The 25,765-nt window shown below is 43.4% G+C and overlaps 1 protein-coding gene across 1 annotated transcript in view; it reads left to right on the forward strand.

The window, feature by feature from the left end:
• Positions 1-25,765, forward strand: part of KLHL14 (kelch like family member 14) — a 66,330-nt gene that overhangs the window by 25,398 nt on the left and 15,167 nt on the right. Inside the window, exon 3 of the mRNA XM_064442803.1 lies at positions 23,299-23,388. Within this exon, the coding sequence (XP_064298873.1) occupies positions 23,299-23,388 (90 nt within the window). The remainder of the gene's footprint in view (positions 1-23,298; positions 23,389-25,765) is intronic.

Raw genomic sequence — 25,765 nt, forward strand, 5'->3', positions numbered from 1 at the left:
ACTTCTGCAGCTTTGTTCCAAGGCAAAATGAAAACAAATTCCTTGAAATGTTTTTGCAAAACCAGTGTTGTATCAGAACATCCCTTCTCATCTCAACAGCTCTTGTGGGGTGGGGAAGAGGCAGGCAGTTGAGGTTCATGGCCCTACTTTGCTCAAGTCAGAGTACAGTTTTTTAACTTATGAATCCCTCAAGTATGTCCCGATGGGTATTTCACAGTCTCACCAAAGGAAGCTTTGTCTAGCTTTGCAAGGCTAACTGCAAACCAGAAACTACATAGCTACAAATAGCAAGTTGCTATGACTTCACTGGTAAACCCAGGTAAGCAACAGAGCATAGGTATTTGGGCTTAATGCAGCCCTAGAGGATCTGTAACATTTAGAGTCATCTACAGTCTATGAGCAATGTATGTGCGCCATGAATACGCATATCCTGGTACAGGAGGAACTGGGTGCTGCATTGCCCTGTCTTCTGTCTAAAGCAAGTGTCTCACCTGGCTAGATGCAGATATCAGTAAAGTCACATAATTTCTAGTGAAAGGAAATACTGTCAAAAATGTTCTCACCAGACCTTTTTGTGTAGGTCCCTTAATAATAAGAGACCTACTGTCTCTGGTTTAGAGACCACACTCTCTAAAAAATCAGCCAACTGGAATAACTTCCACACAAAACTATGTGGCGTTGTGTGAATTTAGTGCTCGCTGCAAACATAGCTTTCTCTTCCTTAGGTGACTTCAGGTAAAATTTATGTGTTTATTCTTATCTAGTTGCTCTGGGATTTATGTAGCATTAATGGGAGCTAGGCATGTATGGAGACGAAAATGAACTCTGGTGTGTTTCTAGTTGCTTACTTTAGAAAGCATTCCCTTTTTTCAGTATCTAATGTGACATTTTATTTATATACAAATGGGTTGAAAACAGGATTGCAAAGCACCGCTAGCTGGGCATAATGTAATCATAAAAAATTCTCATAGAAATCCTCAGACTTTTTTGAGAAATTGATACATGGTTTATAAATCTTTTCCTCTCAAATGTTCCTAAAATAAAAGGCAGTTTCCTTCCAAGAAGTGTTTTGTACACGATTATTTGCAATACAGGTTTCAGAAGCCTGCCTTAGCTTTCTCAGTTTTGTAAGTGCTATTAACGATAAGAGGTGCACATTTTGCATCCTCAACTTTATTTTTTGTTGTATGTCCTTACTGCGTTGTGGTGACTCATTGTTTGTAGGAAGTCGTTCTCTTTTCAATTTTCCTCTATTTTCTCACAGCTTGATTAAGTTCCTGTCTTCCGTTCTTTCCACATCCCTTCCCCCTTCCGTACTCGCCTCCCTACTCCTGTACCTTCCCTCTGTTTAAGACAGAAATAAAATTTATTACAGACTCGAGAGGGTTTTTTTCTAAGCTTTCTGTCTCATACCAGGTGTTGTATGAGCTACTGCTTTCATTTAACTGAATGCTGGAGTAAGTATCTGCAGGAACAGACTAATATGTCTTTACGGGGATGGTTTTTGGTATGTTGTTTTGTGATATTTATATATTGTGATTCTACTCCCAAATGGGGATTGTGCTACTATAGGGTATGCAACTGCAGAATGGCTGTTCACACCGAGAAAAAAAGTGTTAACAAATTGAATAGTAATGAATTAACCTGCAGAAAAAGCATTTTGCCCTAGTACACAGAAACCCTGCATAACTAGAGCATATAATTTTAAATGAAGCAGGCTCTAGGAATGCCTCAATGGGTGTGATGTCGACAGTAGCTCATAATTCATGGATATGAATTATAGCTGAATATCAGGAAAAAACTTCCTGACATTGAGATCTATTAGGTTGTGGAATAATCTCCCATGGGAAATGGTGGAAATCCCATTGCTTAAGATCAGACTGAGCACTGGGAAAGGTACAAATCCTGGCCTGGCCTCAATCTTTTAGGGCAAATGAATTAATTGCTTTAACATATGCCTTCCTTTCAATCTAGACGAGTGATGTCCTCTAGTATTTACTGGGCAGGAGCAACAAAGGCAGCTGTAGTATTGATCTACCTCACCCTTGCCCTATGACTGTACCCCTTATGTTTGTGAATAGATCGCCCCCAGGGGTAAAAAAAATACATGACTTTGAGCCCCCCGAGAGCTACCCTGGGGAATCACTCTGCTGGCTTCACGGGGGCCTTGGCTTGGGACCTGGGGCTCCCTGCTCAGCTTGCAGCTCTGCTGTCGGGGGGCTCACACCCACCCTCTGCAGGTGGTGCAGGATGCCTCCGGTCCTCCGCCTGGGTCTCCTCCAATGCTGCCCTAAGACTCCTGCTGCTCTGGTGAGTTACATTAAGTTAATGTGCATGAAGGGGCGGGAGCTGCTTTCACAGGCTCTTTCTAACAGAACACCAAGGCAGGGTGTCAAATACAGAATCACAGGTTGGAAGGGACCTCAGGGATCACCTAATCCAACCTTTCTAGGAAGAGCAGAGTCTAGACAAGATGGCCCAGCACCCTGTCCAGCTGAATCTTAAAAGTATCCAACGTGGCCGAGTCAGCCACTTTCCTGGGGAGATTATTCCATGGTTGACTGTCCTCAGTATGAAAACTTTTCCTCTCATGTCCAATCAGAATCTCCCCAAGAGCAACTTGTGTCTGTTCCCCCTATCCTCTCCATGTGACTCCTTGTAGAAAGGGAGTCTCCATCTTCTTTGTAGCTGGCCCTTAAGTACTGGTACATGGTGATGAGATCCCCTCTGAGCCTCCTTTTCTCAAGGCTGAACAAACCCAGTGCTCCCAGCCTATCCTCATATGGCAGCTTCCCAGTCCTTTGATCATCTTGGCGGCCCTGCTCTGGACCCCTTCCAGCCTGTCCACATCCTTTTTGTATAGAGGGGACCAGAACTGTACCCAGTACTCCAGGTGTGGCCTGACAAGCGCTGAGTAGAGTGGGATGATGACTTCTTTCTCTCTGCTGGCGATGCCCTTTTTGATGCAACCCAGCATCCTCTTGGCCTTCTTGGCCACAGCAGCACACTGTTTGCTCATGTTGAGCTTTCTGTCCACTAGGACCCCCAGGTCCCTTTCCACGGAGCTGCTTTCCAGCCAGGTGGATCCCAGTCTGTGCTGCACTACCGGATTACATTTTCCCAGGCACAAGACCTTACACTTGTCCTTGTTGAACTTCGTAAGGTTCTTGTTGGCCCACTCTTTCAGCCTATCCAGATCTTCCTGCAGAGCAGCTCTCCCTTCTGGAGTGTCTACTTCCCCACTCAACTAGGTGTCATCAGCAAATTTCATCAGGCTACACTTGATGCTGTTATCCAGATCACTTATGAAGATGTTGAATAACATTGGGCCCAGTATCGATCCCTGGGGGACCCCACTTGTGACAGGTCGCCACTTTGAAAAAGAGCTATTTACCACCACCCTTTGGGTGCGGCCTGTCAGCCAGTTCCCCACCCACTGCACAGACCACTTGTCTAGGCCATAACACATTAATTTCTCCAGGAGGAGGCCGTAGGGAACCATATCAAAAGCCTTGCGGAAGTCCAGGTAGACAATGTCGACCACCCACCCCATGTCAACCAGGCAAGTCACTTTGTCATAGAAGGCCACCAGGTTTGTCAAGCACCATCTACCTTTAGTGAAGCCATGTTGGCTTTTCCCAATCACGTGCTTCATTTGACTTGTGATGGCCCCAGGAGGATTCGTTCCATAACTTTCCCAGGGATTGAAGTAAGGCTGATGGGCCTATAGTTACCCGGATCCTCCCTCAAGCCTTTCTTGTAGATAGGGGTAACATTTGCCTTTCTCCAGTCCTCTGGGACATCCCCTGTTCTCCATGACTTCTCGAAGATTACGGAGAGTGGCCTTGCAATGACATCAGCCAGCTCTCTGAACACCCTTGGGTGGGTGGCATCAGGGCCCATCGATTTGTAGGGGTCAAGCTCCTGTAATAATTCACGTACTAACTCTTCCTTCACTGATGGTGGGTCTATATTTTGATCAACTGGGAATTTTGTTCCCAAAGCCTGGGACCTGACAGTGTTGGTAAAGACAGAGGTGAAGAAATTGTTGAGAACCTCTGCCTTTTTTGCATTGTTGGTGACTGACTCTCCTTTTCTATTTGACATTGGGCCTATGTTTTCCTTCTGTTTCTGCTTGCAGTTGACACACCTGAAGAACCCTTGTTATTTTTGACGTCTACAGCCAGTTTCAATTCAAGCTGGGCTTTTGCTTTTCTAGCTGCATCTCTGCACACTCTGGCAATGCCCTTGTAGCTCTCAATGGATAATCCTCCACTTCTCCATCTCTGGCATGCTTCTCTTTTGGTTTGGAGTAGACCCCAGAGCTCATGGTTGATTCAAGGGGGTCTCCTCCTCCACTTACTTCCCTTTCCTTTATAGGGGATAAACTGGTTTTGTGCTTTCAAGAGAGTTCTTGAAGAACTCCCAGCACTCACTAACTCCTTTATCTTCCATGGAAGCGTCCCATGGAATCCCTCCCAAATGAGCTCTGCGTGAGCTGAAGTTTGTTCTTCTAAAATCTATAACCCTTGTCTTAGTACTGACCTTGATCCTGAGCTCCACAATATTGTGGTTATTGCAGCCAAGGCTATCACTAACCAGGATATTACAAAGCAGGTTTTCTCGATTTGTGAATAGCAAGTCCAGCAGTGCCTCATTCCTGGTTGGCACATCTAAAATTTGTATGAGGAAGCAGTCCTCTACGCATTCCAGGAACTTGGTGGATGACGTGCGAGCTGCCATATTGTTCTTCTAGCAAATTCTGGGTAGTTGAAGTCACTCATAAGGACCAGGTTCTGTTGGCCAGAAGCTTGCTTTAGTGCCCCAAGTATCGCTTCATCGGCTTTGTTGTCGTGGTTAGGTGGTCAGTAGCAGACACCCACTGTGAGGTCCTGCTTGGATATGATCTCTCTGACTTTAACCCAGAGGCTTTTGATGGAGCAGTCGCAATCACCATAGTTGACTGCGATACATTTGAGGTTTTCCGTAATGTAGAGTGCGACTCCTCCCCCTCTGCAGTAAGTCATGTCACAAGTGTTTGAGGTTGCAAGGCCTAAGCAGGTGGTGTCAGTGGACTGGGGCGAGTGGCAAAAGCCTGACATTGGGTGGTCTTGTCTGTAGTGCCTGCGAGGAGTAGTGTGTGAAATAAGCTGGACTCTCTTTTTGGCATGGAGGAGGGTGGCTATTTTCCAGCTGAGGTGCCCTGAGCTAACCTGCACCTGTGTGAACTGTGTGTGAGGGCTGAGGCATGGGGCGAGCCCAACACCCCAGCCATTTGGCACGAGAAACCCCCAGTCAGGCTTCTCGGGAGCTGGTGAGAGGGACAGCATATGGGAATTGGGATCTTTTCCACAGTGTGACGTCTGTTATCCTTGAACCTGGGTAAGCCCACTCAGACACTTACTGAGCTCAGCAAACACCCAGAGCTTCCAGTGGCTGAGGTGAGCCTGTGGTTTTGAGTAACAAATTATCTGTGACTGAATAATTTTTAAATTTCCCATTTTTTTTACAAGTAGATAATGTATTTAATGCATACTATTTAGCTTTACTTTAGGAGGAAAGAAGTCCTCAACTCTGAGATGGCTACATGTGCAATTATTAAATCATGTTTGTTTCCTTGTGAGTAAAAGCTAAATAGATGTGAGTGGTGTGTTTTGCCATGATAATGAGCACCTTAATGTATACAGATAGGCCAAGGCTTTGAGTTCTGATTATTTAAAAAAAGGAAAAGAAAAAAACGAGAGGGAGAACAAAAAAGTTTGACTCCAAAACTTGAAACTTGAAACTAGGTAAATGCTCCTCCCTGGGTTAGGCAGGAAAGGAAGTGAGAGAGATACACTGGCATTACTCTCAGGTGGGGGGGGGCTTGGCAAATTATGTAATTAGAAATCATTGAAATAGATTTAAATAAAATCACCATCAATAATGATGTAAGAGCCGCAATTCTTCTCTTCCCATCTGTCCCCCCAAGTTTTACATGCAGGAGAACAGAGTGTATGGCTCTGGTCTGTACTCACCAGCAGCTGCTTCCTTGCTGGTCAAGAATTACAGCTTCTGTATGTGCACAGCCTTAACAAACATATATACCATATGTAAAAAGATACTTTTCTGATTGAAATGACATGAAAGGAATGTCAAAGAGCTGCCAGATCAAAAAGAAAGAATCATTAAAGACTAACAAAAAAGAAGTCCAATTAAAGGTCATGGATAAGTCTTCTGCCCTCATGCATGTGAAAGGCATTGTGCAGGCATAACTAAGGCAGCATTCATTTGACTCCCAAATTAACTCATTTGCTGGATGCAAAACCGAAAGAAAATCCTTATGACCAGCTTATAAGTGTATATAATGAAAAATTACAGCAGCAGAAAAATGTATTTGTATCATATCTCTAATTCAGCAAAGTATTAATCACACTGATGTTCAGCAGTGTGTTTAAATACACGCTTAAGTACTTTACTAAGTACTGCCTGTAAACAACTCTATATGATGGTGCTTTAACATAGGACAGAGTTTATCTATATACTCTCTCCAGAGAACTACAATTATTTTAAGCACTATGGCAGCCAGTAGCACAGAGCTGGATGAATTGTGGTGTCCAAATCCCAGCCTTCTGGCTAGTCCCTGTGTAGTCCTTGACTCCTAGCTGCATTATCACTAATGTCTGCACAAGCTCGTTTAAACTTTGTTTTATTCAGCAGAATCACAACTGCTGGAATCATCTGGGCATTTACTGGCTCCCATTAACTTCAGCTGCAGGAAAGAAAGATACGTCCAGGGCAGAAGTGCCCTGTATAAGGGTTTGTACAGCACTCAAGCCTACAACTTAAGTCTTGTTAATATGTGGGGTGTTTCAGGGACTTTCTGCACTGTGGCACTTTTCACCCAGCAAGGTTGGAGCCACTGTCCTGTCAGCTCTTGGGCTGCCTCTAGTGCAGCTTCAAGAAATTATCATTTCAGTGCTCTGAAGTTTGATTTTTCTTAACTGCAAAGATTTACAACAGCAATAAAGCCCTGACATAGCATCCGTTTTCTCCTGAAGCCATGATTTGTCTGCACTCCACCTGCTTGATTTTAACAGCTTAGCCTCCTCTCAGAGAGGCAGGGCTGCTGTGGGAAGGGGTTTCCCCCCAGGTAAAACAATGCTGGCGCCCACCTGAAGCAGTTGCTGCTACTTGAGGACTTTCATCTGAAACTTTCAATACTGGAAAATAATTCATTGTCCTCAGAGAAAATAACTGATTCCTTAGAGCAGAGTCCTCTGGCTTTACATGCCACAAAACAGTAGTGTTCAACGGGAATGAAGATACATCTTTAAATAATAGAAGAATTTGTTTGAATAATGCTAAACTCACTGTTTCAGGAGAAGATGTTTTTATGCAGAAAACTTCTATTGATCTATCACCTTAAATCAATTTCCACAAAAAAAAATTCTTCCAGGGCTTGTCATTTAACTGTAGGATACCATGGTTATTTGCCTCTGCTTCTGAAGTCACTAATTACCTTTTTGCAGTATGCAAAAAGTGTTCTGGAGAGCTCTGCATTTCCCCTGATGCTCAGAGGCTTTGTGGGGTGCTGCAGGGTTACATAGCAGCGGGGTGGTGGAGCTGCCCGCGGGTGCACAGCCAGGGATGGAAAGTCTTTGCAGAAGCAAGGCTGTAGAGGTAGCATGTGAGTACTGGAAGACTAACGATTGCACACTAATTCTGGGTGTAAGGAATCCCATGGACAGTGCAGGCGGGGTGAAGGAAGGGCTGGTTTTGGTTGGATGAGTTTGTTGGGGGTTGCGTAGTTGGACACCAGAGCTACCTGCTGGGTCTGCAACTGGAATTCATCCTGGGTGGGCTCCAGAGGCTGGTGCAAAAATGTCATGCAAGTGTCACAGGAAAAAACCACAAGCAGAGGAGTCTGGGCTATTAGAGGTAAAAAAAAAAGAGAGCTCTGTGGACCAAATTCATACCACCCCATGAAATCTATGGATGAAATCTATTATGAATTTAATGTCTGTTCTACTTAAAAATCACAGAATCACAGAATCACAGGTTGGAAGGGACCTCAGGGATCATCTAGTCCAACCTTTCTAGGAAGAGCAGAGTCTAGACAAGATGGCCCAGCACCCTGTCCAGCTGAATCTTAAAAGTATCCAACGTGGCCGAGTCAGCCACTTTCCTGGGGAGATTATTCCATGGTTGACTGTCCTCAGTGTGAAAACTTTTCCTCTCATGTCCAATCAGAATCTCCCCAAGAGCAACTTGTGTCTGTTCCCCCTATCCTCTCCATGTGACTCCTTGTAGAAAGGGAGTCTCCATCTTCTTTGTAGCTGGCCCTTAAGTACTGGTACATGGTGATGAGATCCCCTCTGAGCCTCCTTTTCTCAAGGCTGAACAAACCCAGTGCTCCCAGCCTATCCTCATATGGCAGGCTTCCCAGTCCTTTGATCATCATGATTCGTGGTTGTCCACAGGAGCAACCCACAGGTTTTAAAATCTGGAAAAAAATATTTGATTTACCTATTTGTTGATCATTTCTATATTCCTTTGTAATGTGTTGTTTCCTGCCACCAGCGTATACAGCACTTGCTGAACTCAGGCCCCGGACCAGCTGGGACCTTTAAAACAAAAGAGAACCTGAGAGTACAACAGTTGGGGCTAAATCAGTAGCATGAAGTTAGTTCAGGTATTGCTGTACCATACGGAATCAACTTCAGTACTCACAGTTCTACCCCAGGACTATCCCCTCAGAGCGCAACAATAATACTGCCCTTTGTCACGTGTCTAAATAAAGCCTAACTGAGCACCTAATTCTGATTATTTCAGTGAAGTTGCTGCAGAGTTACATTAGCAGCGTTGCCAACAATTATCTCTGATCTTGCACATTTAGTGTATTAAGACAGAGCTTTGTGATTCAACTGATCATTTTTTAAATGGGAGGTTTTGATCTTATGGTTGAAAATTAAAAGTAAATTGAAAGTAAATTGAAGAAAGTAAATTGAAGGGGCATCATCAAGCATATGTAGTGTCTTGGATTTAGTGGTCTGGATTGTAATTTTTGAAAATGTTTTGGGTTATCAGCACTTGTACTGTAGAATAGGGAGCAAAAAACTAAGCCCGCAAGATTTATAATGTGATTTGAAGACAAGATTTTTGCAAAACTGCTTAGTATTAATGTTCATCAAAACTACACTTATGCACCCTGGTACTGCAATAGGAATTAATGTATTTGTGAACCTCCAGTGACATTGATTTCAGCAAGTGTCCTAAACAGGTTTTTGTAATCACTCAGAGGTTCTACCTATTGCAGAATGCCAAAAAATACTTCTTTATGTCAGGAAAGAAAAAAGTCAGAGAACTTACCATTTGAAAGTTTACATATAGCTGATCATACGGAGCTGTCTTTGCAGACTCAATGTCTAAAATTTGGCTATAAGGACTCTACAGAATTTTAGTGAAGGTATTTCTCTAATAAAAACACCACGCTGCTTCTTGGGATATGTATAGTCAGTGCAAAATGTCAGTGTTTTTGTACTGTGTAAATAAGGTACGCTGCCATAAGGAGTAGGCTGATTTCACCATCTCATTTTGCAGGTAGTTGCTATTATTGTTTGTTTGTCCTCTGTGGAATTTCTCTGAGTAAAAATCTTTCGCAATTTTGTTGTGGTCAAAGGATTGCAAGAGATCCAGCTCATGTACTGTTTTTCTCCAAGGTAGCACCCACTAGTTGAGCCCCAATGCCTGCTAGTGCTCATGTTCCTAGGTGGCTACAAATGTAAGGTAAAATGTGCTCTTTTAAACAATCTAATCAGTGCTTGAAGGTAGTTTAAGCTAGTGGCTTTTTCTAATTGTAAGAGGGTAGAAACAATTACTGCAGCCCAGCTGATAAGTGGTGACTTTCACAAACACAGTGCTAAACCAAAGCAATTGTGTTGATCATCTGTTCATGCTCTGTAGTATGAATCAAAACTGTTTGTATCAGTAGTAACCTAATTTGTGTAAAAACACATTTATTTTAGCCAGATGTGGATCAGCAGTGTTCATATGAATATACACGAGCAAAGGCACTGCATTTGGGTTTATATTCTGTCTTTATTCATTTTTAGGAAGTCTGCAAACTCCTCAGACAGGATCAGTCTGTATTAATGCCCGGTAATGATGCACTGCGCGTTTTGTCAGTGTTTTTGCAATGAATTAAGAAAAGAACTCCTCAAGTGCACACTTTTTTTATTTCCTTTGTGTTTCTTTTTCTGCAACATTTTTTTCATCTGTTTCTTATTGTGAAAATCCAAATTACTCAGGAATGTCATGCAGGTTATGTGACAGGACATACTGTTGGGCAGCACAAATCTGTCTCCCCGTGTTCGCCTCCCAGTTCACAGCGAAGGTGTAATCGTGCCTAATAAAGTGCTGCATTGCCACTTGGGTGACCCCCTGTGTGTGGCTCTTTCAAGATGGCTTTTGAGACACCAGCAGGGATACAGGCCTGTGCAGTGCCGGCTGTGACAGGCTGCAAAATGCAAGTTATCCCGTTGCTGGGGTAAAGAAGAGAACTGGGGGTGTGCTTACCCCTGTCAGTACTGCTGCCCTGTGTTAGGGGCATCCCTAGCAGCTGCCCTCAGGTAGTCTTCCTCTGCTGGGTGGGAGGAGGACTTTCTCGACCCATGCCAGATAAGCAAAAGAAAAGAGTGAATTCAAAATGATCCTGGCTTTTTGCTGTCCTTCTCTTGGCCATGGAGAAGAAGAAGAGGAGTCTGCAGAAGCTTGCAAGGCTGGGCTGGGTCACGAGAAGGTGCTGTATAGGGAATCTAGGATATCTGTAATTTTGTGGAAGGATGGAAGAAGCTGGACGTTGGGAAGGAGCGCTTGGTTGTATTTTATGTACAGGTTTAATAATAAGTAGTGTTACTGGGATGGATGATGCCTTGAGAGGGACAGTTCTTCTTGTAAGCAGTTGAGAAAGAGTGTGAGAAGGTGAGAAGCCATGCGTACGCAGGTAAATACCAGTCCCTTCCCACATTCCTGATGGAATAGGCATGCTTCAGCTTCTGTGTGCCTTCCCAAAATAATCGTTCTTCAGGGAGACAAGAAGAGCGCTGTGATATGGCCACCTTTATGCAGTCTAATTTGGGATTAATCTTGGGTAAAGCACTGTATTTCCATTGGAAAGGAGTGACTATTTTGGAAAGGATTCTTTTTTTCCTGTAATTCTGTAGGTTGGGGTTTTTTTTGTATCAGAGTTTCCTCACGTTCTCTTTCCCCTTCCTTACCCCTGTAATGAGGAAGCATGCTCTTTGTCAAAAGCGAGCATGTTGTTTTACCCAGCTTCCAGATCATTATTAAGAGAGAGAGGGAGAGAGATTTGGCGGCGTATTGGTGGGGAAGGGAACTGTGCCTGCTATATTTCACTGGGACTGGCGCGTGGAGTAGAAAAGCAGATGTGTGTGGACTGCCAGAGAAATCGCTGACTGATCCTCGCACAGTCTGGGTTCGGGGAGCTGAGACAAGACGAGGCAAAGCAGGTATGACTGATACCCGTGCCAGAGCCTGAGCACCCGCCGTGCCCATTGCAGGCAGCGGGAGCCGAGGCGGCTCAGCATCCGCCAGGATTGATGCGCCGAGCGTTAGCTGGGGTTTGCGTACTCCGTTTGATTTCTTCCCTTTCACGCCGAACATGAGGAACAAGCAGAAGTTAACTGCTTGGGAGGAAGCTGGCTATGTCTTTTTTTGTGCTGTGTTTCACCTCTTTGTTTTTTGGTTGGCTGCAAAACCTGAAGCCAGAAGATGATTGAAATGCTTCTCCCGGGGGAGGGGGGAGCCGAGCACACCGCACCCCATCTAGTGGCTTAGCCTCAAACTGCCAGCCAGAAGGAAATGCGGCAGCAGGAGGAGGAGGAGGAAGGGCTCCTGTAACTCCAGCCATGGGCTCGATAGACTTCGGACTCCACAGCACCTATGTGGGTGATCCAGAGATGCTGAAAGAGCTGCAGGATAAGGCAGGCTTTAGCTGTCAAACCTAGGGTGGATCACACACAAGGGGCTTGGACCAAGCTTGAAAAGAGTGTTAGACGGTGAAGCCAAGCCCTCAGGAGTTAGGAAATGTGAGAATCGAGCTGCTTCTGCAACCTTAATTTGGCCTCTGTTTGCATAAGCATTAAGATACGATCTCTAATGATATCACATACTACTCTTTGTCACATGTCAATGCACAGAAGGGACTGTACTGAATTTCTCCTCACAGTATTTTGTTTTCTCTGTTGTTCAGAAAGTAGATCCTGTCTGTCACACGCTACTAAAATCCTCTGAAGACAGAATTTTTTCACAAGTTTCCTTTACAGTGTTCACAACAACAGGGGCCACCTGCTTCATTGGCATGTTATGGTATTTTTGCACCGTCCTCTTTGTGAGGAACAGTCTGTCATTGTTCCCATTTTGCAGATAAGGAACAGAGGTGCAATGAGGTTAAAGTCAAAGGTATCCTTTATTTTGGAGTGCCCATTTCAAGACCCCTCAGACCATGCTTTCCAGACTGCCTTTCCCACCTACTTCAATTACAGCAGTGAGCACAGAGCACTCCTATCAGACACAGGGATCAGAGCAGGCTCTCTGAAAATGAAGCACACATAATTAATGTTCTCAGAACAGAGGAAACAGGTAGCTGTGGAAAAAAATGGCTAAAGGAACTTGTCTAGCACCACAGTAAAATCTTGTAGCAAAGGCAGGGACAGAATCCTGTCCTCCAGCTTAGGGCACAGCTGCCATAACTGTAAGAAATCCCATCTGCTCCTGCAGCCCTCAGCCTTTTCCCACACACCTTCCAGAAGTGAAGCATCCTCTGCAGTCAGAGGTCTTGTTCACTGTTACCTGGCTCATTCGCAGGGCAGCTTCATCCCCTGCACGGCCATATGGTAGGTGAAGCTGTTGCTGTTGTTTCAAGTTCCTTTCCACCCAAACCTCATCCCATGGTCCTGTCTCCTCCTTCATGTCAGCGCTGGAACTTGTTTGACTCCTGGGTGAGCCTGCTCAGGGCATTAAACAAAAATGAAAATGCACTCTCTTGTTTTCTGGGTTATTTTTCCACCAGATTATTACTTTGAAAGGGCTCACTGAGGGATGCCGAGGAGAGACTGTGCTGGCACGAAGAGGGGCCTGGATTGCCCTGGCTGTGAGAGGAGCAGGGCCACAGCAGCACTGGGTTAGACCCATTTGAATGGTTTAGTATCGTGTGCTGAGGTTGTAGTTTCACAACCACGATAAGCTGATGCAAGCTGCACTTCTGCTGTTACATGAGTCCTTCCCTTCTCATGGCCTCGCACTCCTGCTAACTCCAATTTGTGAGGCCAGGCAGGGAAGCTTAGTGGGGAACAGGTCTAGGTTAAATTCAATGCACCCTAAAAAAAAAGGCATGGTTTCTTGTTTATTGCTTGGCTGCATGCATGTGTCAGCCATCACAAGGAGTGATGGGACCTGGGATAAGAAAGGGCAGAAATGTTTCTTGCAGTGGTAGCTTCTGCAGGTCTCTGGTGTTCATGGGACTGAACCCTCAGCAAGATGGGCAGTTGGGAATTGTCATGGTTAGCTGTTTAAGGACCATGCCAGCATAAATAAACAAACATGTGCTGGAGGAGATGTGCACTGCAGCCTCTCACAATGGCAGTCTGTAACTTCTGAGTGCCCTGCATCTCCTCAGCTTTTACACAGACTTGGAGGTGAAACTGCCTTTTCAAGGTATGCTGAGAAACAGTGCATCATGTAGGTTGGCTTTATAGATCTGCCGTACACACCTGTGCCTTCTGAATTCAGGCGGTTGCTGGTGACAGAGGAGGCTATGCGCCCCATTAACCTGGGGGAGTAAACAGCACAAGTGTCCACCCAGATATGCTGACAATGGAGGAGTTTGAAGAGTGCAGGTCCTGGGACTCTGGCTCAGTACATGGTGCTGTGTTCACAGACTTTGCCTTCTCTTCCTCCAGTGCTGGTCCCTTCTGCCGTGTCCCCTCTGACCTGACCCAACCCATCCCTGTCTGGTCATTTCAGTTTCATTCCCTTCTTGAATTCAGTCTCCACCAGAACCCAGTCCAAGCCATGGTTACTAGCACAGGGAGCCCCAGTTTCGTTCATACAGACTTTCTGTCTCAATCCTCACTTCCCTTCACCTAACTAACTGAAAATTATACTTTCATGAACAATACTGTTTGCAAAATTAAGTTCTTCAACAAAAAACACAGGCCAGTTGAGGATACTTAGTTATGGCTGGTTTAAGTATTTGGGATTGATCACAATAAGTTTAATTTACTCTACTGTACGTGTTGAATCCTGCAGTCCCAGCATGGCCAGTGATTTAAATTAACCTGACCTTTAATCCTGTTTGTCAGCAGACCATGACCATGCGCTAGTGTGTGATTCGTGAATTATTTGTGATTCTGTGTGAACATTAATTCAGCCCATGAATTTTGACATTGCTTGATTTAAATAGCAGCTACTTGTGCTGTGATATTCAGCTTGGAATTTAATTTTAAGACACATGGTTTTGCTTCTGTTTCCTGACTGGATGCTTTCTATATCCACAAAGAGTTTTTGAGGAGACAGAATAAAATTTCTGGTATGAGTGCTCATATGGAGTGAATTTTTCTGATTGTTATGATTAGGCATCACAACCCTTTTTCCAGGCAGTTTTCCTGAAAATATTAAACAGTACTGTTATTATAGAAAGCAAAAGAAAATTAACATAAATTTAGTCCAAATCTATTAATGAATTTTTTTTCAGGTGTACATTCTCATTTCATCTTTTGTGTATAGATTTACAAAGTAAGCAATCTGTTCCAATTCTACATAAGTATGTGGTTTGCTTCCCAGGTCAAGTTTCCTTCCCTGAATTTGAAAGTTGTCTGTGGGTCTGCCATTTCCCTTCCTTGGGAGCCCATCTGTGGGGAGAGGTGCAGGAGAGCAACATTTCTGCCTGGTTTCTGTTGGAGAAACCAGTCTTTGGTGTTACCTAATTATGTGGATTGAAACCTGTATTTCCTTCTGTATTTGTTTGGCCAGTGGTTAGTACATTTTAGAGTGGGCTTTTATTGCCCATCCTGTGCAAAAAGAATACTGTAAATTGTATTTAATTCTGTCCACCATGGAAAAAGTGTCAACAGTAAGACACTCATGTCATGGTACTTGAATGACCATTTTGGTGGCGATGAGAATGTTAAGCTCTGCCGGCACATCTCCACATGCCTTTTTGTCTCAGGGTGCTGGTAGGGACGTACAGAATTGAGGGAAAATCTGGGCTGCAGTCCTTGCTCAGACAGCAGCGTTCCCACCTATGGGATGTGTCAGGCCACAGTGGGGCTGGTGGCTCTATGAGGACAGACCTCAACATGGGTCTAAAGTCCATCCAGGAGAGAAGGCCAAAGACAGGACTGAAGACATGCTGCAACGTACCTACATGGGGTCCATCCAGGCCAGGTCTGGGTGCCCAGGCCTGAGCTGAAACGGGGCTCCTGCGCCCATGGGCAAGTGGTGTGGGGGGATACCCCAGGCTGGTCAGGGCCACTAAGTCCTGTTGGTGCCCTCAGCACCCTGATAGTATGTTGTCTGAGTGGTCTGTGTGTTAAAGATTAACTCAGCCTTCTTGCGGTCTTTGGCAGGCACTCCTGAGCTTTCTTTAGGCAGCCTAAGTATGTTAACGTGATACCACTTGGACATTTCTACTTCTGCATGCTGTGCTTGGGCATGCTGGAAGTTAGGCATGTTGGAGTTTCAGACTTTTCTTCAGATGCCTTCAGATACCCAGATTTCTTCTGGGAAAGAAGCATTTTTTTAAGCTTTTTTCCAGGTGATACACATTGGACAGATCTTTCCACCCTCCTCTGCTTTATATCTGGTGCTTTAGGTATGTGCTGGACTTTCTTGTAGACAAAACCTTTTGTTTGAAAATACTGAAGTACTTGAAAAGTCAAAAAATCTGTAGCAATGCAATTCTGAAGGTTTCAATTTATCCAATATGAGCGAACTTAAGTGTAGAGTAGAACCACTGTTCTAATATGGTGAAATATGAGTACATCACTCCTCCATGTGGAGTTTTCCAAATGCAAAATCACATTTTTCTTCTTCTCTTGGAATGACTTCAAGATTTAATGAGAAGAAAAAAAACTTTTGGTTGCTCTAAAATAATATGTTAGTCAAGAGTGGAGAGCGGCATAGGAAGTTCTGAGGCTGAGAGAGGAAACAGCGAAAGATTCGTCTTTTGGGGCAGGGGGGGCCAAGTAAGATCTTGCCAAATGTGATGAGTTCTTTTCAAGACTTGGGTCCCTGAGCAGCACCAACAGGATCTGGCCAGGAAAACACAAGGCATGGTTGTGGTTCTCCTGAGCTTGGAAGGTTACCTTCTGAGGAGACCAGGAGGATGTGTGCATCTCAAGGTCAGGTAGAAATTGAGCCATGAACAGATGCAACTGGTCACAAGCAGTTGGGCTTTAACACACCACTCCTGGTCGGGGTCTTCTCTCCTGTGGCTTTTTTAGAAAGCCATGGGGCTTTAGAAAGAACATGGGGCTCTACTTTAGAGACCGTAGATCCAGGCCTGAGTAGGTACACAGCATATTCTACTGGGGAGCATCCATCACTGAGGTAACATTGCATAACTCACGGTGGTGGGCAACAACAAAGGGTCTGTGGGAATCGGTGGGGCATCTGGGTGGCGGGGGCAGCCTTCAGCAGGTTGGTGGATAAGTAGGGGATAACAAAACAAGAGGAGCTGTCGCTTTGAACCTTCCCACAGGACCATGCATTACATCCCCCTGCTCCGCGTCATGCCAAGAAGTTCGGTGTAATCGCTTACATGTGCTTCTCAGACGCCGCATCGGCAGTTTGGCTGCACGGAGTCATTTCCACGGGGGAGGTGGCAAGCGGGCACAGCAGAGTACGCATAGGTTTGCTATACACAGCACGGGGAGGATTGTGTCAGGATTTTGGAGCATCAGTTTTTAAGGTAAAAATGCAGTATTTTCCTACTTTATCCAGACACTGTTGATATGATCAGGCAGCTTTATTTTATTAGTCAGGTGAAATCCAAATGTATGCTTGCAGCTTGGAAAATATATGGGTAAAATTTGTTCTTGCAAACAGCCAGATACACATGTTGCTGAAAACCCAGTAAAACTTTCTGCCATGCAGTGAGTTTCATTCATGGAAATAGACAGATCTATGCTCAGAACTTGCATCCAACTAACTTGAAAACAATTTCTTTCGGGAGGGAGCTGAGCATGCCAGCTTTTCCTGATGTTATGTTTGCCTGATCTGGTGCTTCAGCATGAATTTAAGTGTCTTACTTTAGATGCTCACAAACGGGAAATTTAGCCCATTAAAACAATTAAACTGAGAACCCCGCTGGACAGGTCTGGCTGGTGTTATTCCAGAGAATGTATCAAAATAATAACTCCTGACATTTGAATGAAAATGTGATATTTTCATTAATAAGAAATATCTTCATAATGTTAAATGCCTTGATTAATATGAAATACCAGTCACTATGTTGTGAATGATACCAAGGACTTTCATCTGCTCAGATAACTTTTTCATAGTGCTTATGTTATCTTGAATTTAGAGTAGGTATGGGGTGGCATTTTACCTTTGCTTACTTGCAGCCTCAGGTGAAGTAGGGGCTGTGTCCTAGATGAACTCTAGTGGCCTGTGTCCATATTACCTGTAATGGCTTGAATGGAGTTGCTGCAAAACTGGCACGGGGATGAAGAAGTTGTTAAATTTCTGGCTGAGCTGATGGAGATCTCTGTGGTGCAGCTGGACCAGAGCTATACCAGTTATTTGTTCTCAAAGGTGACTTTTGAGGCACAGTGCTTCACCCTGATCCTTGTAGGATTTTCTGCTTATCGTGACTCCTGTCAGATTGTCCCAGGTTTCGCCCACTGAATTCAGCTCAGGCTCAAGATCGGCATTGGAGTTACTAGAAAAAATACTTTGCAGTATTTGCTTGAATTTGAGGTGACAAGGTGCAGTTTGGCCACAGGAATTTTAACAGAGGTATTTACCATCTGCTGTTGATTGTTCTCCTTTTTAAACTTTGTTTCATTACTGTTTGAGCAGAAAATACCAGTGGGGAAAAAATCCAATGCCCTTAAAGTCAATGGCAAAAGTCTCACCATGTTCACCGAGGCTAGAATTTCATACTTATTGTGGTCAGTCTTTCCCCACAGTTATTAAATAACAACAATTGAAGGGAACAATTTGCAGAGGAATCCTAGCATTTATTTATATAACCTCCTTGGTGAGAAATAACAAGTCACATTCAGTAATAAATGCATAGTCTTCCTGCAAACAATGTATGAACCAAAGAAAGCTGAACACTATCTGATATTCTGTTTTCAATAAATAATTGGACCAGCTGTGGTCTGGCCAGCATTTTGGGGAGAGGGTTGGGAATGAAATGAATATTGTGTCTCTGCCATGAGCAAATCACAGTCTCCTAAAGTGAGGTTATGGGTGCCTTCTGTACTGGAAAAAGACATCTTCTTACATTACTCTGCCCTCTGGAGAGCCATGGAAATAACCAGTTTTCAAGTAGCAGTAGTTGAATACTATGTAGCCAACAGGTTAGACTGTTAATACTGTGGAAGGTCATTATTGACTCCATACGTCCTCCCCTAATCACATCCTGGTTCTGGAAACACAATCTTCTCTTGCATCATCTGCACAGGTCATTAGAGATGATAAACATGAATTCTTGGTGTGTACTGAGTCTTGAAGGGGCTATGCTCAAGATGTACAGTAGCTGAGGAAGAGATTTCTTGGCTTCCTCATGGTACCTCCTGTATCCCAAGCTGCTAAACAGTTCAGGGCAGTGAAAAATCTATGGATTTTGTTTAACTTCCGAGTAGAAGAATCAAATACAGTTTCTGAAAGTTTTTAGCAGAGCAAGGGAATGGCTATGGTCTGTATCACAGCTTTCAGGTCTCCTGAGACCACACCTCATCCCTCCTGTCTTGAGAAATGCCATTCCTGTTCCCCCTTCTTCCCTGCTAGTTAGTGTTGCAGTAACAATAGACGGGAAGGTGGGTTGTAAGGAGAAGAAGGAACTGATGACCCCTTGATTAATGTACGGAGAACAACCAGATGCTGTTTCCTAAATGTGCAATTGTTGGCAGAAACTAAGCAAAAACTTGGTAAGACAAACAGCACGCATTACTGTTTGTTAGGTGAGTGAAGTCTGTCACTGTCACCCCCATACAAAAGTCAGAGGTGCTTTTGGAGCGTCATTGCATCTGGCTGACCTCATAGGCATTGTGGTTGAGAGTGTTTGGTTTCATGAGCATTTGGCTATAAGATGTAGACTGTCTCTGAAAGTAGGTCCCAGAACATACCTGGTGCATTTTATTAACTAAGGTTTGGCACATGTGAGGAGTTTTTGCCTGGGTCAGCTATCCTGATGTGCAGAGTGCTGCTGTGCCTTCCACCTGCATCTGAAGAACGTCCATGAGTGTCACCTCCTGGACAATGTCACTGACATTTGTGTAGTGAAGTATTTCTTAGCAAATACCACTGCAGTCTTGGACTCCACAGCCTTCCAGATAATTCTCAAGTATAAATCACCCATTTGGTTTTGAACTAGAAAGTTCTGCATGTTACATATCTGCCTGAGAAATTGCCTCCCACCTTACCAAGGGTCTGCTACAGATCATACATAAATTGCCTGGGAAGGGAGCTGGTGGGGGTGTTGTCCTCTGTAGGGATGCTTGGACTCGTTTGTGCTCTTGGTCCAGGAAAGCACAAGTTTGTTACCCATGGGCCTCCCAAGCTTTGGGAAGTCTGTGTGAGGGGCAGGGGCTTAGAGGAGGTGGTTTCTGCCTGCTCCGACTAATCTGTTTATATCTGTCTAACATAATGCTCTGGCACCTATTGCCTTGGTAGCTAAGCATGTTTCTCAGATGACCATGGTTCTTTTTCATCTTCTGCTCTTTTCTCCTTCCTTTTAAATCGGTCTTTAATAAAGTTGAGAATTCTTGCACAGGGTTTTATAAACATGTGTTATTAAATTTTAAATCTGTTTTGAAAGTGCCTCTATCCTACTCCCTCCTAGAAAAGTGACCTTTTTAAATGGAGGGAAGTGGGTTTAGATGACAGTCATGATAAATGCGGTCATGTTCACTCAATAAAATAAGGCCCAGTGCATTTGAGGATAAATCAGTGAAATGTACAGCCCCACCTGTCTGTCTCCATCATTCATTTCCACTGTCACTTTCACAGTGGCTGATGGATCACAGTTGCTGTAAAATTAGACAGCCTTTAATCTCATTTCATCCTGATTAGCTTCTCCTTACCCTTTCCCTCTAACTCACTGACTGACACGCTAAAAACTCACACCAGGCTGTGTTTGAGCGTGGCATACAAACTTCTCTTCAAATACCTTTTTTGCGGGGCAGGCAGGTGTTCCACTGAGTTGAAATCGAAAAATGAGGAGATGGGATTTCCACATTATTAAAGCAAAACAGCAGACAAAGGCTTATGTAAAATTAATCAAAGCAGCAGCCTGGCCAGACTGTGCGATGGGCCAAATTCTTCCTGTTAGACCCTGGCAAGCCTAGTGAGTTTAAGAAGATTGTTCCTACTAGAGACTGACTTTAGCGTGCTCGTTGCCACATAATTTTGACCATAGTTATGAAAAATTATGTCCTATATGGGTGTGTGTTCATAAGGAATTGCAGTTTACAGCACAAGTTTTCTGGTGCTTTCAAGGGGTGTTTTATAGCTGTAAAAAAAATTGTTCATTCCCATAGTTTTGATTTCTATGTGTACCTCATGATTCTGAGGGACCCTGAAAATGGTCAGGGAGAAGGACTGCGATGGTGGTGATTTCACATTTCAGTGACAAAACTTCCTTCCTCTTCAATGTCCACAGCGTTGCTCTGTCCTCCGTTTTGTCCAGCCCCCTCCAGCCCCATGGGCAAATTCATGAGACCAAGAACAGTTTTCCCCAAAGCTCTGTGAGAAACAAAGGTCATAGTAAAGGTCTGCAGTGTTTTGGGGCAGTCACCTTTCCTTCTGAAGCCCAAATACTACCCTCCTGTCTAAGGCAAGCTTCCCTTTAGCTTTCCCATGAGTTACAGATGGTAGTTTGGGTCATTTGGGCCCAATCCCATATCAGTGGGAATGTTGCCATCAAGCTAAGTAGGAGCCAGGATTAAGCCCTTAGTTTTCAAGGTTTAATTATCATCATCAGTGTGGGAGTCTTATTGCATAGTTTATATGCATGGGAACAGCAGAAAAGCTTAAAATACAATTTCTTCCTCTACTGGCCCTGTTTGTGTCAATATGGAGGATAAACAAACAACCGTTTGTAAAAATGAAAACACAACATGTGAAAAATATGCATGTGTGCTGCCTGCAGACAGTTCTCAGGATAAATGCTAGATCTGTCCAGATTGACCAAAGGAGGAGCCTGGTTGAGAGTACAACCACTGGCTTGGACCTAATTTGAAACCGTAATAGAGCATTGGATTGACATAAGAATTGAAGCCCCTGCAGACTGATCCTGGGGAGTCTGTCCTTGAGAGGAGGGGGCCTAAAACACATCTAAGGAAGACAGCAAGTTTCCCGTGGGGGACCCAAGTTCATTCTGTAGTAAAAACATCCACAAAATCAAGGAAAGTACTGGGTTTTTTGAGAGAGATAATTTTAAAATGGGAAGATGTCTGAGATTAAAGAATGAGATAAATATGATATGGGGCTAAGAAGATAACAAAAACCTTTGCATTCTGTGATCCCACTGTAGGAGCATGTAGGTAGTGTAAAATCTTATGCAGTGCCTAGTATAGGATTACTTCCCAGTTATATAAAGTGTACTAGTAACAAATAACCTTAATTAATGAACTTTCACTGTACCTGGCTGCCCAATTTAAGAACTGCTTCACTTACATGACTTGTAAGAGCACAGACTATGAAAATGATATTCGACCTTTACTAGAAACTAAAAATGTGCCTTACTTATTCATCATTGCCTTGGCAAAAACTTCAGCAAGAAGCTTAAATGAGCCCACTTGATCTTTAAGAAAATGTGTCCTAAATAACAAAGCTGTGCGTATTTCTGCTTATTATTATTTGCATATGCTATACTGCACAACTGCATTCTGAGAAAAATAAAAGATAATAAAACAAATGAAATGAGAGATACATCACCCAAAATAATCCAAGTGTGAGATAGGCTGCTTTTTTTTTTTTTTTTTTTTTTTTGGCATTGGCAAAAGAGCACAAAGTAAGAGCTGGCCCTGAGTCATATTGATTTCCCACTGCACTGGTTTCCTAAGTGCTCTGTTGATCCGTGTCAAGCAATAAGTTCCCTGCCTGTACATGCACATCACCTCCCCATTTGTCCTCACCTAGATTTAAGGTGCCCATATGATGAGCTGAACAAGGACATCATTTTTCCTGCTGGTGTCATTGGGCCAAAACTACTCTATGTGGTATGATAACTAATGCTGTGTAAGTTTACATTTACCATATAATATCACAATAGTGCTGTATGGCATGCCACAATAATATGTGCATATTATGGGTGTACAAGTTCTTATTTTTGTGTCTTAGCATTTGCAGTGGAAAGTGTAAATTTAAAAAAACAGATTATTGCAACTGTAGTTGGTCCATAGTAATCAGGACACCTCCAAAAAACAGGGATACTGCAAACCTAATGCCACAGTTCTGATCTTTGTTAACAAAGGGCTTCCTGATTAGATGAATAGAAAATGTGTGATTGTGCTGCTAATGACATTGTACAGGAAATTAAGCGTATACATTTGGAAAAGGCATTAAATCAGCAGGACCTTAATTTAAAAACTTAAAACTGTATGGAAATGCAGCTTGTTCATTGCTGTGTAATAGAAAGCTACTGAACACACTGACTCTTCTTGTGGAAACATTACCAGCAGAACAAAGCTGGGATGAGGGTTTTTTAATGTTTCCTAGCATACCAGAATTCCTAGCATCTGCTAATTTTCAGGGGAATATCAGGCAACTTCACCCCTTTTTACAAGTTGTTTTTAGAGTAGCATATACAGCACTTGGGCAGGTGGGGGGCACTGAGGGACCAGAATTCCAGCTTTTTTCCTCAATTATTTGCAAGAGTGAATAACATGAGATTAGTAATACGTGGCTTTGTCTGCTGCTAATTCAGTGGACATAAGTGCTTGGGGTGATGTAGTCCCCTATTATTTCATACAGATGTAATCCCAGTCTTGTATTTTGTACCTTTGGAGATATTCTATGGAATCAGTGCCCTGAGCTAACAAAGAATTCTTGCTTTACTTGCAGTTATGCCATATAACAGTGCCCATCACTGTGTCGTGGAAGTGGAAAACTTCTTGTTCGTGCTGGGAGGAGAAGACCAGTGGAACCCTAATGGTATGTGTAGAACATTAAAAGGCACAGGCAGCATCTGCCTTCCTCTGTCCCTCTGTCCGTCAGGTCAGCTGATGTAGTCATTAGCAAGGGATTTTGAGGACCCTCAGCCTAATTGTTGAACCTAGTAAAGGCTACTTTTAGATATTGATGTAATAAATACCTGTTACTTTGGCATTAGCATCTCCGTCATTCATCAGCTCCCACATCCCTTGAGAAATGCCACAGGCAGCAGAACAGACTCTTTCAAGTGCATGCACCAGGCAGCAGCTGTTAAGAATTTTAACCTTCATTTCCAGTCTCCTTCCAGTCATAATATACTAATGCAATTGCAGTAGATGAATGCTTCCTTTCTATTGTCAAACCAGATACTTGCAGCTAAAGTTGTTAATGTGTTAATTATCTAGACTCGGAGATTCTTAAACTGGTCCTTTTTTTTAGTCTTGTGCAAGAGCTTCTCATATAGATTATCTGTTGCTACCTTCTTTGATTTGATTACTTCATAAATTTACCGCAAAGAGAAATTAAACAATTTAACACGCTTCTGAGCAAAGCAAAAGGAGAATACCATGCCTTGCAAAATTCACAAAATTGTCAAGACATTGTTAAAAAGCTTGCACACGAAGAAAGAGTTCTAGTTGTAGCAGTCTGTGTAACAGAGATAATTATGACTGAGAAACCATAAAACAGCTTGCAGGTACACATTTTTACTTTAAAACACCAGAGGATCCAGCTGAAATTACATATACTGCATATATTTTATTGTGAATGCCCCATTTCAGCATCTGCACTAAACCAAATTATAGAAAATTGTTACATCTGTTCACTTCCTAAAACCTGAGACAAACAATCCAGTCCACCCTATAAGCATATTTCTGGTGTAGTTAAAAATATCACTAAATGTCGTAGGAGAAGAGCCCTTCAGTTCTGTCATTGGATCTCCTTTATATTAAACAGGAGATAGTGTGGTATCATTAATGATAATTATTATTAAGAGCATCAGCCACATCCAACAACTGAGGGCCCCTGTTGTGCTTGGTGGTGGGCATATGGATAATAAGAGGCAGACCTTGTTCCAGTCAGTTTATAATTAAATAGCCATGTCACATGAAGGATGAAAGAAAAGAAGTATAAATACCCACAATTTAAAGATGTGGAAACTGACTCACAAGATGATGGAGAGATGTAAGAACAGCTACATACCCTGCATCTGAGACAGGAGTTGAGCACAACTCTGAGATGGATAGTACCGTAGGTCTGAGGACGGCTAGATCAACTTCTGAGCTAAAGATGTTACCACAAGATGTTTAACAGCTTCCTTGTTCTGCGAATACCAGAGCTATGATTTGTCTGTGGAGAAGATAGGAATAAAAGAGGTAGGAGCATTGCTGATACCAATCTCTATGGATTTACCCCAAGAGAAGTGGATCTTACTTGTCATAAAAAGTGGACCTGAAAATTATAAACTGCACCCTGTGCTGTTGCTGGGCTAGTTCTTTCTTGAAACTGATTTGCTTTAAATGTGCAGCTACATGGGAACTGCTTGCGCGTACCCACTTGAATTTACGTAGAGGCCTTTGTCTGCTATCCTCATAGTACAGAAGGGGCTTCATGTGGACCTAGCTGGAACTGTCTTGCCAAGAGCATTGCAAGGCTTTTGATTTGAGTGAGAATGTGCCATGTCTTTTTCCAGTGGACAGAATTATCCTTGAGATGAGGGCAATGGAAGAAGCGCCATGCATTTCTTTAGCCATCAGACCCGCAGGTTCTTGAGAAGCTGGGTGGACCTGGAGGAGCACTCATGCACCCTCTGCGCTGCTCCTGCGACTTCCTGATAACCTAGAGAGTGTGGGAGGCATTTTTTCTCTTTTTTTACATCCTCCTATGTCCATGTCTTTCTAGTCACAAGGGATCCCTGCATGAGTAAATGCTGATGAGAGCAGGTTGCAGAACACAGGCATGGGTTAAGACCAACCTTCATAACCTTCAGAGCTACTCACCTTTTGGCATGGCTGCAGAGACCTTCCTGTAGAGAGCAGCGAGCAGCAGCATCTGCCTCCTTTTGTCCCATCATTCGGATTTGCCAATCCTGATTTCTGATCACTTGTTACAGTTTCTGCATTCAGAGAGGTGCTTCCTAACATGTGTAAACCTCCTGACTGATGAGCAAGGCAAAATAATACATACAGTTGTCTTGCAAACTGAATTCCAAAATTAAACTGGAGTCAAACCAGTTACCAGACACGTTAAGTAGGTCATCAAGTCCTTTTCCTGTCATCACAGGCAACATGTAGTCACATTTTGTAGATTTTCTAAGCTCCATTCAAAAAGCAGTTGGATTTTTAGACCCTGCTACTCCTGTTGGAAAGCTGTTACAGAA

The sequence above is a fragment of the Phalacrocorax carbo genome, chromosome 2 (assembly GCF_963921805.1).
Source record: "Phalacrocorax carbo chromosome 2, bPhaCar2.1, whole genome shotgun sequence".
NCBI classification, from domain to species: Eukaryota; Metazoa; Chordata; class Aves; order Suliformes; family Phalacrocoracidae; genus Phalacrocorax; species Phalacrocorax carbo.